Source organism: Lepisma saccharinum, chromosome 1 (genome assembly GCF_977018435.1).
Source record: "Lepisma saccharinum chromosome 1, izLepSacc3.1, whole genome shotgun sequence".
Classification (NCBI taxonomy): Eukaryota; Metazoa; Arthropoda; class Insecta; order Zygentoma; family Lepismatidae; genus Lepisma; species Lepisma saccharinum.
Window position 1 is genome coordinate 145395420 of NC_139229.1, and position 18992 is coordinate 145414411.

The 18992-nt window shown below is 36.3% G+C and overlaps 1 protein-coding gene across 1 annotated transcript; it reads left to right on the forward strand.

Annotated features, from left to right (window-relative positions):
• The first annotated feature begins 342 nt into the window (after window positions 1-342).
• Window positions 343-18929, forward strand: LOC146002179 (glutamate-gated chloride channel-like). Its single transcript, XM_083139898.1, has 10 exons — window positions 343-428; window positions 5611-5669; window positions 6530-6594; window positions 8560-8762; window positions 9526-9608; window positions 10766-10897; window positions 12299-12427; window positions 13818-13918; window positions 14620-14718; window positions 17149-18929. The coding sequence occupies exons 1-10, from the start codon at window positions 388-390 to the stop codon at window positions 17278-17280; spliced, it is 1044 nt and encodes a 347-aa protein (XP_082996024.1). The 5' UTR covers window positions 343-387; the 3' UTR covers window positions 17281-18929.
• The last annotated feature ends 63 nt before the right edge of the window (window positions 18930-18992 follow it).

Here is an 18992-nt window from a genome sequence, read left to right on the forward strand (position 1 = left end):
AGCAACGTAAAGCAAAACAAAGAAATAAATAGAAACCAGAAAATTCAAGTTCTCTGTATGGAAGTTCATCCTCTTAGGCTTCTGGCGGCAACAAGATACCTATCAAAACAACCACTAATTGATATTAATTACACAGTACTGAATAATTCTCTTGACTCAAGAAGTCATTTCAATTTTCACCCAGTCCATAGTCTTTAAACTCTCGTCTCTTGCTGTTTGTTGACACTTGTTGCGCGCATCGTGTGGGTGGACATCGCCGGCTGTCGGCGAGGGAGAATAGGGAAGGAAAGCTCATCTTCTCCCCCTCTTCCCCCTCCTACAGGGGGAGAATTTAGTCGTCCGTCTGCAGAGGAGAGTGGCCAATTAACAGTTGTGTAGTGCCGCATCATGCGCTCGACGTTCGTTGACTGCTTCCTTCTCATGGGGAGGTAAGAGGCGATTGCTGACCTTTGCACTTTAATGTCGCAATCCTATCCTAATTGACAACTTTGGCCAAATGTAAACTTTAGGGTGCATGAACATTCACAAAAGGTTTACACGGCGGGCAAAATTAAGAAAATATGGAGAAACAGGAGTTTATCCAGAATTTTCAATTTGAGGATGTAAATGTAGCTCTGGTTCTTTGTTTAAAATATAAGGGCAGATAGAACTTAATATTAAAAAAAAAGTGTTATGATGTTATAGAATAGAAGTCGATTCAAATTATCACAATTCAACAATTGTGATATCAAATTCAACAAACAGTAACGTCGACTTTAGTAATTTTGGGGGTGGGGACTAATGTATGTATAACCGCATTATCTACTATGTAAACGAGTAGAGATAGAAAGTTTAGCGATGCGTTTCAAATATGTTTTTTTCTGTCCATTGAAATAAATATTATTAAGTGAAAGTGGATGTGGGGGAGAATCCTCTATCCATTTGAAGAACGGGGGTGAGGGAAGGGAGATCAAAAGGTTTATGCCTCTCTAAAGTAAACACCTATGTCAACAAACGTGCAATTGATGAGATATATTTTATAGTAACTGTTCAGAAGTATCATGGTCTGTTCTAAGAATTGATATCCAAACAGAGGACCTGTCTTCAAGGAGATACGTCACCACTTAACATTCACATTCGTTAAAGAAAAGTTTGTTTCGAGTCTACTTCTTGCTCAGAGAGGCTAATCGGGACAGGGTCTGCAATTTAAACTGGGATTCGAATCTCTGTGCAATGTGCCTCCATGAAAATCTAACCCGGAACCACTTGATTGTAGGGCGAGGGTGTTTCCACCACACATTAACATTCGTATTTACTGTATTTATTTAATTGTTCGACGGCAACTTGAAAGTTTTCACACTGTATTTCTTTATTTGGTGTTGCAGAGAGGGGAAACATGTACATTGTTACACTCACCGCTAGAGTTGAGCAAAACATTTATAATTAACTCGCTTTCAAACAGTACAATGTTAACCAGGGAATGGAGTCGGTTTCAACCTGGGCCACAGGATTTGTAGATGGCGTAAAATCATACGGACCCTCTCAAAACTAGTCCAAAAAAGAAAATAATAAATAATATACAGATTTCCTCAATTATTGCGGGCTGCAGCAATAATTTCAGCATTTGATGTTTTCTAGGAGTAGGGAAACGAGCAAATCCTCATTTGGCAGGTCCCGACGTCACAGAATCGATACTAACACTAAAGTGATCTAGATTCTTGTAAGGAATTTATGCCTTCCTTTTTACTAGTCAGTAGTCAGTTCCATATTTTTGTCATCCTTTCCTGCATGTTCATTTTCTTTAGGAACTCTGTTCCAAAATAGGTGGATATTATACCCGACCCTTCTTCAACACGACACTAATAGGTAATTACTGTAAACTTCATAACAAACATACGCATTCAACTACCCCTACTTTAAAAAACATATTGAACTTTTATGTAATCTTTCACATCATATACAGAGAGTTTTTCGATTGAATGTCCATTTAGTACGGCAAAATTATACTATTTTTTTTTGTAGGGTCTAATTGAAGAATTTATATGAAAATGTTGTGATTGTTAATATTATGGAAGGGGAAAAGTGCAGAGATATTCGATCTAATCTTGTTTTCAGATTCTTGAAATACTCTTCCGGAAGTTAATACGTTTTAGTATTCTATGTACTGTCCTGTCAGACAAGAGTATACGAGAGAGCAGAGATTCTTTTTGGGGTGAGTGGATTTGAGGGAGCGGTTATGGGAGGAGAGCGATAAGTAACTAGATATTGTGGAAGAAAATGTTGTAATGTGTCCTGTTCCATGATGTTCAGTAGAACTGAACGCTCAAATTTATAGCAAAATAAATTCCGTTAAATATTTTCTACATAGAAGAAATGTTTGAAGGTAATTCATTCCATCACATATTCAGTAAAATTACACATTGACTATATTGACAGCAATATGTAAATACTTATTTCCACTAAAAAGCTTTAGATTCCTCAGTTATTAATGTTATATTTCGTGTTTGTATGATTTACTTAACATTTATAGTGTTACTTCCCCGATGGCACAGTAATCAAGGGGTCCCGGGTTCGATGCCCGGTGGAAGCACATAGTGGTTCGGATCCCACTTTAAACTGTAGGTCCAGTCCCAATTAGCCTTTCTGTGCATAAAGTGGACATAAAACACCAACTCAATCAATCAATCAATTAACATTTATAGTAAATTTATCTGAACCAGTGGTAAATTCACATTGCTTTGCCATAAGCAGTGCTCGAAGTGAGGATCGGATGCGAGAGATAGTATCCCACCCCCCAGGTACTACAATTTTCACAAAATTACCACCATGCTAAACCATAGGGGCCTCCTTCCAGCTAACCCCCAAGGCTTGACCAAACATCCCCCAGTTAACATTTTCCACTTCATGCGCTGGCCATTGGGACCCATGGTCCGTTTCTAGTTGTTGTTCACAAGGTTCAGTGAAGATTTAGTCAATTTAGAAAGGCATCTTCATGATGCCATCTTGAGAGGTGATCGCTTCATTTCATGTCAGCAGGGAGTTTTTTTTTTTTTTGTAATTGACGATTTATTGTTAGTTTTAGGTATTTTGGAGGGTGACTGCTTACTATTAATACCTCAAAGTGAGCGATCACTTACTTTTAGACACAATGGCAGGAACTATCACAATATTTATTTATTTATTTTAATTGATGACGTCAAAGTGGACGGGAACACTATTTATCTTTCTATTAATGGATTATTTATTGTTAGTTTCAGACGCCTCCATGATGTGAACTTTTTATTTTGTGTATATATTCAGTTTTTTTTTCTATATTTCTATGTCATTGTTATAATTGTAATTATTATTATATAATGTTGCTTTTTTAATGTGCATATCCTTAAGGAAGTTATCTCTTTTTTTCTTTAGTTTTATGTCTTCATTATTTCCCCTTTTCTATATATTTCCAGTCCTTATTTTCTATGTATGCTGTTGTCCTTGCAGAGACTAGTAGCTGCGGCAATATAAATACTCATAAAAGAAACAAATTCCTCTCGCTACCAGTAAGCCAAGGATCGCAGCATTTGACGCGGTGCTCGGTTGTTTTCCGGAAAGAAGCTCCCGCAGTATGACGTCACATCCGAATAATGCCGCCCTCAATTGCATTAACAGCTGGTGACGGGATGTGGAAAAAATGAGTCGCTCCAGAAGCTGGGTCCCAGCCAGCAGCAGCACAAAGAAAGTCTATCCTTTCGCATTGTAAGGTCATTATCTCAGGAAGAATTGGCGACCATTTCTTGTACACACCACATGAATGTAATGGAGGGCGGTCACGTGACATAGTCTGTGGTTCAAAGATGAACTGCGAAATTTCGATTATATCATTAGAAGCTGGTACTTTTTTTTAATGCAAGTTTCGGTTGCTGGTGCACGGAATCTGCACATGTTTCATTTTTTTTTTATGTTTTTTTACTGTTGCGTCATCTGTTGGTCTATAAGCGGCCCAAACGCAGATTCATTTTCGCATGTGTGTAATTCAAGTGGGGAACTAGAGATCATCCCAAGATAAGCTAAAATTTTTATTTTATTTTTAGGAAGTCTGAATCTCAATTTCCAAACTATGTTTTCTACAACTCCACGATTTACATTTCTGCAACTTCAAGAATATTTCTTTTCATTAAATCATGTAAACTTACAAATTCAAAGCAGAAAATGTAGAACACTGTAATTGGACATTCGCCTGTTGTGTTCAATAATAAATAAATTTAATTAATTAAAATTTGTTGCATGAATTATACAGATATGACATGCAAAGAGTAAAGTACCCGTATATTTCGGTAACTAATGTCTCTTTTTACATTTTCGAGGTGTAAGGGGTGATCTTTTGGACTGGTAACTTGCAGTATAATTCTCAGTGTGGCTTTTTTGTTGTGTCGTCCTTGTGTATATGTGAATGTCTCTTCATCCCCATCGTCGCGATTAGCCAAAAGTGGAAGAAATGTGACATTAAATAAACTAATCCAATCAATCAATTTCTCCACATTTCAAGAGTTGACCTGTATGATGGATTGGATTGGACTTCAGGAGTCTGAAGTCCGAGTGTTGATAAAGACATGAATGAATGTATCACCATTCCTTCATCACTCATCTTCATCTTTACCTAGAAAAGCAGTTTAGAGGCGCAAAATCACCAAAATGAAATGAGGAACTGGCATGTCGAACTTTTAGCTCGGTATGATTTACTTACTACCATAATAATGCCTGAATTAGTTATCTCAATCGATATTCAGTACTAATATTTGTAATAATTGAGGAATAATTCATTTAAATCGTATGATATAACGTATCAGATAGGGGGAACTTTGCCGGCACACCACTGTATTTAATCGATATCTCAAGGTTTTCCAAAACGATTCATCTCGTATGTATCTGTAGCAGAGAGAGAGAATCACTCCCTAGTTAGACCTACAAAAAACACAAAATTCCGTTTTCTTCATTCTTATTTCTCTCTTCTTGTCTCCCTTCATAGATTCATTTTCTTCACTTCTTCTTACATTTAGCTTTCCTTTCTTGTACAAAATTGTTGTCGCGCCTATTTTTTCTCATTCCCTTTTGATTTTCCATTCTCTATTTCCTCTCCTTGTTTACTCTTTCTTCTACATATTCCCTATCGCCTTTTAAATATTCTTCCCCCTTCTCTTTCCTCTTCATTTTCCTTGTTAGGTTTCTTTCCGCTTGTCTGTGTCTTCTCTCTCTCCCTCTCTATAGCTTTTTCCTTCTTCTCCTCTTTTCACGTCTATCTTTCTATATTTCCTCTTACGTTTTTCATTTTCTTTCCGCTTTCTGTCTATTCCTTTATTCACTTCTTTACCTTTCACCCATTTTATTTCCGTTTTGCCTTCCTTTTTCGCTCTCATGGTGCCTTCTTTTATCATTCTTTTCCAGTGCCACGTCTCTTTCATTTTTCTCTCTCGTTTCCATTTTTCTTTTCACATACCCTTTCTTCCCTTTCGGTACGAAAGAAATGCGAACTTGGCGACGTAAAACCATATGCACAGACTTTGCAATCCCATGTTCAAAATTATTGGATAATGACTAATGAGTATAACTAGTAAGCTTTTGTTACTTATTATTTTTTTCTTCTCTCTGTAGCGCGTTGTCTGTGAGCAACGAACAACTTCCTGAAATGGAGCGACCTCATTATGGTTTCCGTAAGTACTCGTGAAAAGATATAGAAACTGATATGTTCATATATCACATGTAATATTGAAAGATAGTGTTGTATTTTGATTATTTATATGCAGTTATTTTTCTAAATCTTTGTGTTAATCGCGACGAAGTAAATGAATAGTAGCAACACTAAAGGGGGCAGAGTGGGCCACAGCTCTCTCAGAAAGGCGGTTGCGACCTGTGCCCCCCCCCCTCCGCGTTTTAAAAATTACTGTTTATGTATAATGGGATATTTATTTATGATTATACAATATTCTGTATTAACTTTATTATTTCTTGACAAATTTACAAAGGACTTTAAATCACTGCATGTCCAAGAGCAAGTTCACGAAAATGAACCACGAGCTCGAAGCTTCGTCCAGAGGTTTATCCAGAATTTTCTATCTGAAGGATGAAAGTCCGTATTTAGAGATGTAACTGTAAATTTAGATCCAAATCGAACATAAAATGAGCATTTGTGAAACATTTTAGGGGTGTTGGGAATGCTAATGCTCTAGCCTCGTTCTCGTCTCAGTATAATACTGCAGCAATAATAGTAATAATAATAATAGTATCGGGAAAACTAGTTTATGCGTGGCCATATTTAAGGGAAGAGTTTAACGGGTCATTGGTTTAGTCACTATTTTGCGTTAATTTTTATATTAAAATGCCAAGAATATTAATTTTGGAAAAAAAAAATACTAGTGTTTGAGAGTTCTGAAAATTTCATTTGAAGCTTATTAAATATATACGTAGACAAATATAGTGTGTTCGAATAACAGTTAATTTGTAATAAATTGAAGCTTGTTCTCCTTTAGTATTTTGCAACCAATCAAATTATACTAATTCCTTTGTCTTCTAGGTCCCACAGTCGTCAACGTTTCGATGACCGTTTCTGAGATCTCCTTTGTTAGCTTAAAATCCATGGTGAGTTGATAATGAAAACAAATTGAAGTGATTCTAGCGTAAGTTGCGCGGTATTTTGCCCCAGGCAAGAGTAAGTTGAGTTTGGTACAGTGTTTTCTCTGCGTCTAGATTATTATTCTGTGACATAAGAATATCATACGAGGGCCACTATTTATATTTTGAGCCTTGGCAACACTGATTGAAGTTAGGCGCGATTTGACGTTTCCGCGGAATCGTCTGGCATTATTGACCATAACGTACTTCAAATGTTTTGTCAATAGCTTCGTTTGTGTTGTTTATGTTGCCTTGGAGATTGCGCGACAACAATAAAATGGAATTAACTCGTGAACATTTTCGTGCAATGATTTTTTTTTACGATTTTCGACGTGGATTATCAAGACAAGAGTGCATCGATCAACTTACTTCCACATTTGGCGATGAAGCCCCATCCTTTGCCACTGTGAAACGCTGGTATAACGAATTTAATCGTGGCCGCCATTCGCTCATCGACGAGATTCGCGAAGGTCGTCCAAAATCAGTTGTTGTTCAAGAAAACATTGATGCTGTGCAAAACCTAATACTGCAAGATCGTCATGTGACATACTGTGAGATTGAGGCAACCATAGGTAATAGTTCCACCAGCATATATAAAATATTACATGATCATTTAGCAGTGAGAAAGGTATGTTCTCGTTGGATCCCACACAATTTGACAAGAACTAAAAAAGACGCTCGCGTCAATTGGTGCAAACAAATGCTCAATAAATACAATCGTGGTGCTTCAAAACACGTATATAAGATTGTAACAGGTGACGAATCATGGATATATGCATATGAGCTGGAACGTAAACAGCAGTCCACTGTATGGGTGTTTCAAGATGAACCTAATCCAACAAAAGTTGTTCGCGCTCGAAGTACATCGAAACAAATGGTCGCCTGTTTTTTCGGGAAAACTGGTCATGTGGCAACAGGAACGTAGAACGGTCAACTCTGAATGGTACACAACAATTTGTTTGCCAGAGGTCTTCGGTCAAATATGGAAAACAAACAAACGCCGTCGGGTCAAGACAATGCCAGCTATCACACATCTCGTCTAACAACCGACTTTATGAACAGTCAAAAATCGAATTGATGGGTCATCCGCCGTACAGTCCTGATTTGGCACCCAATGACTTCTTCTTGTTCCCGAAGGTCAAGAATAAATTGCATGGACAACGATTTTCGTCGGCGGAAGATGCCGTTGATGCGTTCAAAAACCATATTATGGAGGTGTCTCAAGAAGATTGGAAAAACTGCTTTGACAAATGGTTCGAACGAATGCAAAAGTGTATTGACCATAAAGGAGAATACTTCGAAAAACAATAAAGCAGTTTTCAATGCCAAATTCCTGTTTTTTCATTGTTGGGCTCAAAATATAAATAGTGACCCTCGTATTAGTTGCATCAGTTTAATAAGTAATAAAACAATGTCTTCCCATTTAAAGGTTTAAGGATAGAACAAGTCATGAGTTTTAACCCAAAAAATATTGGAAAATGTTTTAAAAATGTTAAGATCGCCGACTATCTCCCTCCCCTCAAAGGTGGCACACAGGGTTTAACATATACTATATTTTCACTGAATCTCTATACCCGATGCATTTGCTTAGCACTGCCAACCCAACGAAAATAGTTCGGAATATCACTAGATGAGACAATCGCCATTTGCACTACCTCCCAGGAGTCTGTGGAACAATGCCTCGCAAACGGCTGGTAGCTGCAGCCGCGTTACCCGTCCATGCAATCTCCTTCCCTCTCACGTGTTTCTCGAGTCACTACTTGCGTAGGACTTGTTTTCGTTTGCTTGCTCCACAGACTCTTGAGACAGAGTAAATACACAGAATAGGTGTGTTGCGGGAGTGCTGTTGTGGAGGGTCCTAGCGATGATTACAATTCGTCCACATGTGTCTATTTTTGGCCTAAATGTTCTTGATCGTCTCTTCCCTTGCAGGTTCTTGAGTTTGACGTGGCGCTGCACCAGCGGTGGGTTGACTCTCGGCTGGCCCCTGACGAGAAAACCCGCAAGCTGGCCGTCAGCGGGAGGATATGGAGACCGAAGTTAACGTTCAAAGCACGACAAGTGCAAGGAGACATAGAGGACTCCACGCAGTACTGGAGAGGAAACGCCGAGGGACTGGTCTTCTACAGTGAACGGTCAGTTGTTCGTTGACCATCTAGCTAGCGGACCCCTAATCAAAACTTTTGAACTCTTACCAGAAGTACAGTCACCGGCAATAAAAATGGGATACGTAGATCGTGAAATGCTCGCTTCCCTGCAAGGCGTTATGTGTATTGCCTAACTCTATGGCGACAAGCGAATTTTAATAGCAACTTCTACCATCGCCGTAGAGTTAGGCAACACACATAACGCCTTACAGGTGACTGTACATTATACACGTGGAGCCGCTTACCAAAAATTTCAGATATAATTATTAGCCCAAGTTGTGTTGGATTATATAGATGTTTGTATTTCTGTCAGGCTATATCTTTTTATTTTTATTACATTTGAAATGTTTTTTTTTATTATTATCATTCTTTTAGTCCTTTTCAAAACTATTTTTCTCCAGTGGAGGCCCGGGACTGTAGTCGTCCCAAGAACCCCTCCTCCAAATCTTGATATGGTGCATTTACATAATTGTCTTAGTATCATTACTTTACTTGTGTTACCATTGGTCAATTCATCCACCAGACCAAAAATTGTTTTTCTATAAACGAAGAATGGGTGTTTTAGTTTTCTCGGAAACCAAAGTAAAGTAAATTGTAATGTTACTCTATCTATTTATCTTTTTCTCAATATCATTCTCCCTCTCCCCCCCCCCCAGCCCCCACCACTCTCTCTCTCTAACACACACACTTATTGCTATGTAACATATGTGAAGGTCAGTATTTAAATCGACATGTTCATTTCTCTTTCCAGATTGAGCCTGAATATTGAGTGTACAAAACACTTCCAATGCTTTCCATTTGATACACAAGTCTGTATGCTGAGGGTAACAACATGTAAGTGCCATTGTGATATATTTGTTTGTTCCAACAAGACTAAAACAAATCTTAGTCTTCAACAATTTTTACTTTGATCCCATGGCAGCTACCTAGTTCTTCACACTAGTAGAGGTATTGTAAAAAGTACATTTTCCTTAGAACATGTAACATTTTGCAATATAAAATTTTGCATGGATGAAGACTCAAAGCACCAGTGAAATTAGAAATTTGAAAACTTAATATACATGTACATGCGTGCATGACAAAAATCTTAAAGGCATGTTGATATTGGGGCCTGATTACAAATAAAAAAAATATTTTGTGAAATTGGTCCACTGGCACTGGCTAACCCATGTATGATCTACAAGAAAAATAAATCACACACAAAAATATACATGCCTTGAAGGCTGTAAACCCAGATAGTCTGGTGATCTTGCCTTATATACCTAATAACAAAAGCCTGTGTATGAATGGCCATGGTGGCTCAGTCAGTAACGTGCCTGACTAGCATGCTAAAGGTCCCGGGTTTGATCCCAGGCCGGTTCAAATCTGGGAACTTTTCTAACATTGGAAGCGGGCCCGGTGCCCACCCAGAGTCGAATAACATGGGTACCTAGGGGAAACCCAGGGGTGTAGGCGGTCAGGGGCATGATGCTGATCACATCACCCCCCTCACGACTGGATCAAGAAAGTGTGGGGCATTACCCCCACACCCCCTATACGCCTTCATCGCGTGGTGCTAAGCACAGGGGAGCACTTTACTTTTTACTTTACTGTGTATGAGTTTGCATTGTATCTTGAACCTTTGCTAATAATTAAAATAATTTCAAGAAAAATGTCTTATTTGAACAGAAATAAATCATTTCTTATTAAAAAATTCCAATTTGAGCCGAGTTTTTTGTGTAAAGTCCACTTTATGCACAGATAGGCTAATTGGGAGTGAAATTACAGCTTCAAGTGGGATCCAAAGCACTATGTGCGTCACCTGTATCGAACCTAGAACCCCTTGATTACTAGGTGATGACATTACCACTATGCCATTAGCGAGGCCCTCGAAAATTTGACAATCTTCATAGTTGTCGTTAGAAAACAAAGCAACTGCATGATGTATTAAAACAAACATTAATGTCTGCACTTCTCAAACCTGTGTTTACTAAAAATAATTATAATTGCAGATCGATTCCCTGTGGATGAAGTTCAATTGAAGTGGGAGGCTATTCCATTTGATGTTCTACCATCAATGGATCTGGTTCAATTTCGAGTGATTGAAGTGACCAGGGATACCATTACGGAATCACGGCCAACTGGTAGTTATATTTTATATAACAAATTGAATCGTGGGCGTAACTTAGGGCCTAACATTGGAGGGGCACAATTGAAAAGTTTTTCCATTCCATTAAAATAGCATCCAGGACTACTTTGCCAAATAACTTCTACATCTGCAAAATCATAAAAATTACATTGCTTAAGTAATGTGTATATTAAAATACAGCTTTAATTAAACATTAATTATTTACTGGAAAATGAATAAGCTCAATCAATTTCAAACATGCAGGAAACTTTTTTTGTGCAAGAAACAATATAAAAGCTTAAAGAGATCCTTGAATGTGAAGTTTGCTCAAAATACAAGTTATTGTATGGTCATGGATGTCTGGAAGGGGAGAGAGCACAGCTTCCCATCGGAAATCTAAGACAACCTAAAATTATATTTCACACATATAATTTCATTCCCTTCACATTAATTTGGGTTAATTATAATTATGGCATTGTAAGAACAGAACATAATTTCAAAATGATGATATCATAGAGGGAAATGTGTCTCGTTTGTACCCTCCTGAAAAAAAAATACCTTGCTTGCCCCTCAATGTAAGCAAGGAATATCTTTTACGACACACACCACATTATGGCATACAAATATGAGCGAAGCTTCTGGTCCTAATGATGTTAGTCTCCTTCCTCGAAGAGTTGCTTCGTAGTCAAATTCAGCTACTATTTTTAAGATATCAATACACAATACAGCAAGGTGGCGAGGTGGTTAGTCTTTCTTGCCCAGTAGTGTTGTGTATATATACACATCTTGAGTCTTTGGAAGCAAGAAAAAAAGCAATCACAGTTTGCTGAACTCACAGGAGCTGTCATGAATGTTTTGAACACATCATTCAAATTCGGAAAACATTTCAATCAATTGACGTTCCACAAAACAAAAACAAAAAAAGAACTCAGAAGTCTGAGTTTGAACTCATCATCAATGTTGCTACTTACACACACATTTGTGACAACGTATTGAATTCAAAGTCAGTTCTGTCTCTGACATTTTATAGGTGGTACAGACCTCTCTTTTACCTAATACCTGAAAATTGGTTACTCCTATGAATTACATAAATATAAATACAATTAAGGATACGTTCCTTAAAGACAAAAGAAAGGCATAAATTATAATTATAAATTATTTTAGCAGAAAGTGAGATATCATTTGATGGTTTTTAATGGACATAAGAGAATTATAAACTTGAAAAGACAAGGGAAAGTCTGAAATATAAATATTCTCAGAAACTATCAGAACAGTAAAGATACAATTTCCAGAGACTAATCAATATCATGTGACCTATCGGATTTTCAGACACTGGAAAAAGAATGTTTCTTATTTTGGAGGGGTGGACAAAGTCCACTAAAGTAAATTTCATTAAATTATCTTTCTTTCATTTTAGGAGACTTTTCAGTATTGGAGCTGAGGCTAGTTATTTCCAGAAATTCTGAATATTATGTAGTTACTGGGATGGCCCCATCTATTGTTCTCGTGGCTATTGCATATTCAGTATTTTGGATGGACCCAAATGGTAAGTTGAATTTTTCATTTCTACTTGAAGTAACATTATATGTGTGTATATTTGTTTTATCATTCTTGAAGGATTCATTACAAAGTTATATGTACAATTGAGTTTAATAAAAATAGTAGCCAAATTGCCCATCAACATGTTCATCCACAATGGTACATGTAAAACCAACTAAGCTGACGACCTCTTCATAGTATCAATACAATTCCACTCTACCAATTGATAGCATATGGGGATGTTATCCATGTAGTAGGAAGAAAACACTTGAATTGTATATTACATAGGTTATTGAATCAGTTCCAAATATTTTCTTCATTTTATTTTAAAAATTACCGTATTAGCCAGCGTATAAGAGACACTTTTTCCCTTTAAAAATAGGCTTGAAAAACAGAGTGCATCTTATATGCCGATATTCCGTTTTTGATTACCTCCATCTCTGGAAATTTTCTCTGTTCCGAGTTGGAAGATTTCTTTCTTGCTTCCTTGCGGTGTGTGGAGGAGAAGATTAAAATATATTCTTTCCTAGTTAGATTAGGTAAGTTATTTGTTGAAAGTAGACCTACATATTGCTTTATATTTGAAATACAAATTAATTATACATTCAGTGATAAAGCTTTTTCCTCAAAAATGTATACAAAAAATGGAGTGTTTCTTATACATCAGCAAATACGGTAATTTTAATATTATTTTTCTTTTTAAATTCACAATATGATTTTATCACACACACATGTTGAGCATTATTCATCTTTGAGGCACGTGCTTCAGATAGATAACAGAATTACTACTACACCAGATCCATATTTTTACCACCAACGTTTCATTTCCCACATCACTTGTTTAGACAAATGTAGGAATGGGACCGATTAATCGGTACTCTATCGGTATCGGCCGATATAGGCATATCGGTGTATCGGTAAAATTACCGATTATTTTACCGATCCAATATATCGATTATTTTCTGATTTTAGTGCAAAATTCTGCCATTTTGTTGTAATTTTTATGGATAATATACATACCCTACTTTCTAAAAAAGTAAATGTCTAAATATGCAATTTCTCTTGCACTGCAGTCACCTTGAAACACACATTTATTAAAGAGGTCAGTGAACCTTTCAGGTTCTTCAAGGACTATTTCTAATTTTATATCGGATCGGTAGAATATCGGTTATCGGTATCGGTAAATTTTATATCGGTACTTTATCGGTATCGGCCAAATTTTCATATCGGCCCATCCCTAGACAAATGATTCAACAAAGAATCAAACAGTGAACCTTTCAGATGTATAACTTATCTAGTAATAATCAAGTACATTCAAAGTAAATACGTTGGAAGCTTAATTATTTGCCAACATTTTTAGCATGAAACTGTATTTTACAGAGTTTACTATTTTTCAGCAATATTGGCCCGTGGTGTCATATGTTCTCTGATGGTCTTGGGATTAGCAGAGGTTCACAAAGCAATGAATGAAGACATCCTCAGAGTACCTTACATTAAGGTATGTACTATTGCCTGTACATTTCACTAAAAATAATGTTCAAAGGGTGTTTGCTTCCCCAACACAAATTGTGTATACTAAGGTTGTTACAATTACACAACTGTTTTATCGACCTTGCTATTTGTGATAGCTCAAACCATCTACACCAGATGAATAAATTATGTGTAATCAACAGCTGGTTGGTGAAAAGTGATATTGTGTGGAATGGAGGTAACTGAGTTAATGATAAACATTAGTGGTAGCACAAACATCAGTTGATTTTTCGAACAATAGTTCAAAGGCTCTTAGTAAGATAATGAGCAATTACGTAAAGAGGAATATAAAATTAAACAAGGCATATTAACCTCTTGAAAAAGACACTCCAAAAACAAATACCACCACAAGATTCTGAATTCACAGAGCCTCTGAATGATATAAATAATTACAAGCCATAAATTCCTACAATTTACGTTCCTTTTTAACATAAAAATCAAGAGAAAATACACGATGAAAATAGTTTCTCGGGGTAGGATGTAGGAATTTCAGCATGTTTTTCAATAAGTTCCTACCAACAGCAATTTTCTCCAGATTACAAATTAAGTTTCAAATGACATTCTAAAACCGTTACTCTTATAGGTCTAGTAATAGGAAGTAATAAGTAGTTAGTTATATGCAGCCATGGTTTATACACGATCCTTACCATTGAAATTATTCTTTTTCAGGCTTTTGATATTTGGTTTGGTGCCTGTATAGTGTTCGCTGCACTTCCACTGGTTGAAACTATATTAGTAGATTCGCTCAGTAGAAGTTATGACCAAAAGGTAAGATATATCTAAATCTGATACAATTTTAAGTCTTGTATTAGGTTAACTTAACTATTCCACCAAAGTCAAATGAGTAATCACAGGCATAATTCTTATTCTCATAATTCTTTTGTTTAGCTAGTATTAAGGATTTACCCAGATTATCATGATTGCATGGTAATATCAATTCTTCCCACTGGGCAACAGTGGCGAAGCGTTACATTTTTATATAGTCATCGCAACGCTTGCCAAACGTCAGGCTCAATCTTTGAACCAGGAGAGGCGGGGGCAATATTTCTTCACAGTAAACGCCAAGGTCATGTTATGTTATGTGATTCATATTCTAGTATCTGAGTGATAATATATCAGGATGTTGTAAGCACGTTGTAAGCACGTGTCCACATTATCTCACGAAAATTATGAGTTTTTTTACCATACATTTTCATCCAATGAGATCTTCCGAATAATTTGGAGAGCAAATCCTATCGAAAATACAAAATTTCCGGTTGCTAACATTTTCTTACTATCATATTACGAATTTGTTTTAAAATCCGAATTACTAGAAATTACACCAAAGAGGAGACTGAAGAAAGGTACAATTCATACATTGATAATTATGATAACAGTGTTCCTACAAGATGTATGAAATAGAGGTGACCAAATCTGGATTATTTTTTCTACGGAGTATATGATCGTAATATGAGGAAGACTAAATTTTGTTAATAAATTCTACCCTAAAAATGAAAAAAATGTTTAACCTCTCTCTCTCTCTCAAAATCGGTTCTCTGAAATCCAGATAGAAAAATTTCCACATTGGGATTTTTAATTTTCTGAAATTCTTACACTTTTGGCGATCCCTAGTGTGAAGGTAAGATGTGCTAGGAAAAAGGTCTGATTTGAACCACAAGATCAAAAAAATTAAAGGTGAAATACTGTGAAGGAAAAACAATGGATCGCATGGGTAAATTTATGCTTTTGCTTACTTTTAATTTTTTCTATGCACCATTACATTTATTGACTGATTGAGGATGGACATAGGGATGATGTACGACTTAAGAGAGAGAGAAATGCAATATTTAAACACACGAGAGAAACAGGACATGACATAGAGTGGGATAAGGCTAAGCAGATAGGAAGGGAGAAGAGAATACTAGTGAGAAAATGGAAGGAGGCCAAGGAAATAGAGAAGAAAGGTGAAGAAGACACAATGAACTGGAATGGGGGACTGAAGATAAACAAAGAATGGAAGAAGGTGTTAGAAAGAGTGGAAAGGACAAGAGAGAAAGGGGAGAGAAGAATGAAGAAAGAAAGTGAAAAGAGCGTGAGATAAAGGGTCCAACCACCTTCCAGATGAAAGAAAATGTTTAGCTACATCGCCTGTCGGGTGACAGTACAGTTGACAAGGGAAGGCCACCTGCTGGAATGTTCCAGGAAAACAACTTTCTAACAGTCTTTTGTCTGGAGGGGAGTAATTTTTGTGTATATATATTGTCTTGTTTTGTACCTTGTTTAATTTGTACTTGGTACAGAGTCTAAAGAAGACCTTACCAGAAGGTCGAAACGTTACGTTTAGTTTATGTTTTATACTCCCTCTGTCCCATAATTATTGTCCGGTACACCTTTGGTTGTTGTCTCATAATAATTGCCCAATATTCAAACTGTGACATTGGTGTATACAGAAGATGAACATAAAACAAGGGAATGAGTCATACAACCTTACTACTCAAGGATCAGTACAAATTGGGCTTTCCATCTGCCTCTTCGTCTGTCATTCCTGTACTACCATTTTGGCATACCGGACTATAATTATGGGACACAGGGAGTAATAAAATAAATTTCTGCCTTGGTCAGCATCTTGAGTTTTTCATATCATGGAAACAAGGCTTAATGGTGTTATGCTGGAAATAGCACACACTCTGAGAAGTTTCATCTTTACGATGTCATAGACAACCTGCCAGGGTTGTAAACATGGGGGCTGAAAAAAAAAAGGTCTCTGTCAAAGCAGGTGGTTGAACTGACCTTGGATTCACAGAATTCTGTGATGAGCTAAGCTGACTGACACAATTGCACTCAACGGGAAACGTAGTGCGATGGTTGGGTATAGGAGGTAGAACTGGGCTTTCATTTAGATGCGCTAAAACTTAGTGAATCTCTTGCTTATTTCTAGTTGTTTCATGGTATCACTTGACTAATTTCACACAAATATTTGAACATTCTGACTTATTTTGTACTTCTTCCCTAAAATATTTAAAATGCAATATTTTTATTATTTTGCTTTGTCATCACCGCATTTCCCGATGACCAGATGCCTTGTCTCTGTTGGGCAAATATAAACTATAAAGAGCAATTGTACTTCCATTCTCGTTGTCTCTGAAGATGATTTGACCAGCTAATTATTTATGACTTAGTTGTTATACTTATATATCTAATTCAATCGCATGTTTTCAGGTAACTATATCAGGTAACAGACGATCAAGATTACACTTTTTTGCTGTGTGGACTGATAGACTTCTGCGTGTTCTTCACCCAGCTGCATTCCTTGGATTTGTAGCAGTTTTCTGCACTCTGTACATCAGGTGATCTGAAAAATACTATGCAAACACTTTTGAGACATTAGAAGTTACGTGATTGATCTTGAAGGTGTATATAATTTTTTGTCTAAGAATCCAATGCCATCATTTGAGTGTTTCTATCTGGCCTCACTCTGAAGAAAATTTGAAATGAGACATTTTGGCATCAAAAAGCCCATACTATCACTTTTCCTAAAAAAATCAAGTAGACAATCAATTGGTCTGAATGTGTAAGAAATAACGTATGTGTTCATTCATGGTATCATGTGTGCAAATACCTTAGTGCAATGTGCAAACAATGGATTAAGAGTTTTTTTCTAGGTAGGTCAGAATTCCCTTTTCATTAATATGAGAATCATTTTAAAAAAGAAGTGATTATTCAACAATATGCCCACTGTCTGTCAATGAATCGTGCACTCAGATAATGGCTTTATTTCCGCTTATACATGTGACATGTTGTAGTTCTACAGATTGACATGTAGTGGCAGCACTGTGCTGACTGTAGCCTTTTTGAGTAGAGCACTAAAACAATGTTCTTACAAAAAAAGAACAAATTGAGTTCATCAAAATTCAAGTTGCACGTAGAAGAAATGCTGTGAAGTGTCTATTAAGTGGAAACCATCACAAAGAAAGGTAGTACCTTGGTTCTCCACAATAATATAAGTAGACAGTTATGAGCATGTAATCACATTTTTTGAAATTATCCTCGCATTATTGTAACTGTGTCATTCCTAGCTTGTAGGTTGATTGATTTGGTTTATTCTACTTTGCTTTTCTGCATCTTCTAGCTAATCGAGAAATTGAGGATGAGTGATGATATAATGAAATCAATGAAAGAACACCAATGCCCAGGCCAGGATTCAAACCTGGTACCCCTGGCGTTATAGCACACTGTGCTTACTAGGTTGGCACTAAGCTTGTAGTCACTTAGAACTAGAGCTCAGATTTGTACAAACTAAAAATTTACAAAAATGATGCAATAATAGGCACTAAAACTAAATAAGCTACACAGAAGTATTGACTTCTAATATTGTGAATAAGAAAAAACCCTAACATTCAATATTCCTAATCTAAAATTTAACATTTCCATAACAATAGCAATCGTAATATAGGTAGAAAATTTTGTCACTATTTTTTCACATTATTTTTACACATTTTAGTAGAAATGTAAAGTATAAAATATAAATAAGAAAGACTGTTTTCATGGAATGTCCAAATGCTATAAGAGCAAGAATAGAGATGCTACAAAAAATAGCTACAAGTAATTATGAACGATATTGGGCTCCACAACAACAAAATAAAAAGAAATTAATTTGTCATGCATGCTCAACACTCAAGGGTAATTGTAACTTCACCTTGATTCCCTTTGAAAGTGTTTTATGTAAACTTTCCTAAGCAATGCTGTTACGAATATATATTTCTTCTTTTCTTCATATACTACAAAATGCATTTCTACAGAAACATGGACATTTGTAAGATTAAACTACTTGCCATGATATGTAGGAAAACTGTGAACTGTTCACTTGTTGTAAATTTTGTATAATAGGCTAGTCTAGTGTAAATGTGTTGCTGAATTTTGGCTTATTTGTTTCAAAATAGTACGAGAGTGAACATATTTTTTCACCAGAATTATGTTACAGAAGTGAAAAATCTCCTTGTTTTATTTGAAAAATATTTTTTATATATATGTAATGAAGGATTGTATTCTAAAAAAAACAACTA

Excerpts from the sequence above, each read along its gene's own strand:
- LOC146002179 (XM_083139898.1), top strand. The coding sequence starts at position 388 with ATGCGCTCGACGTTCGTTGACTGCTTCCTTCTCATGGGGAG. Across the intron at positions 8,763-9,525 it reads CTGGTCTTCTACAGTGAACG|ATTGAGCCTGAATATTGAGT; the intron begins GTCAGTTGTTCG and ends TTCTCTTTCCAG. Across the intron at positions 14,719-17,148 it reads GTAGAAGTTATGACCAAAAG|GTAACTATATCAGGTAACAG; the intron begins GTAAGATATATC and ends GCATGTTTTCAG.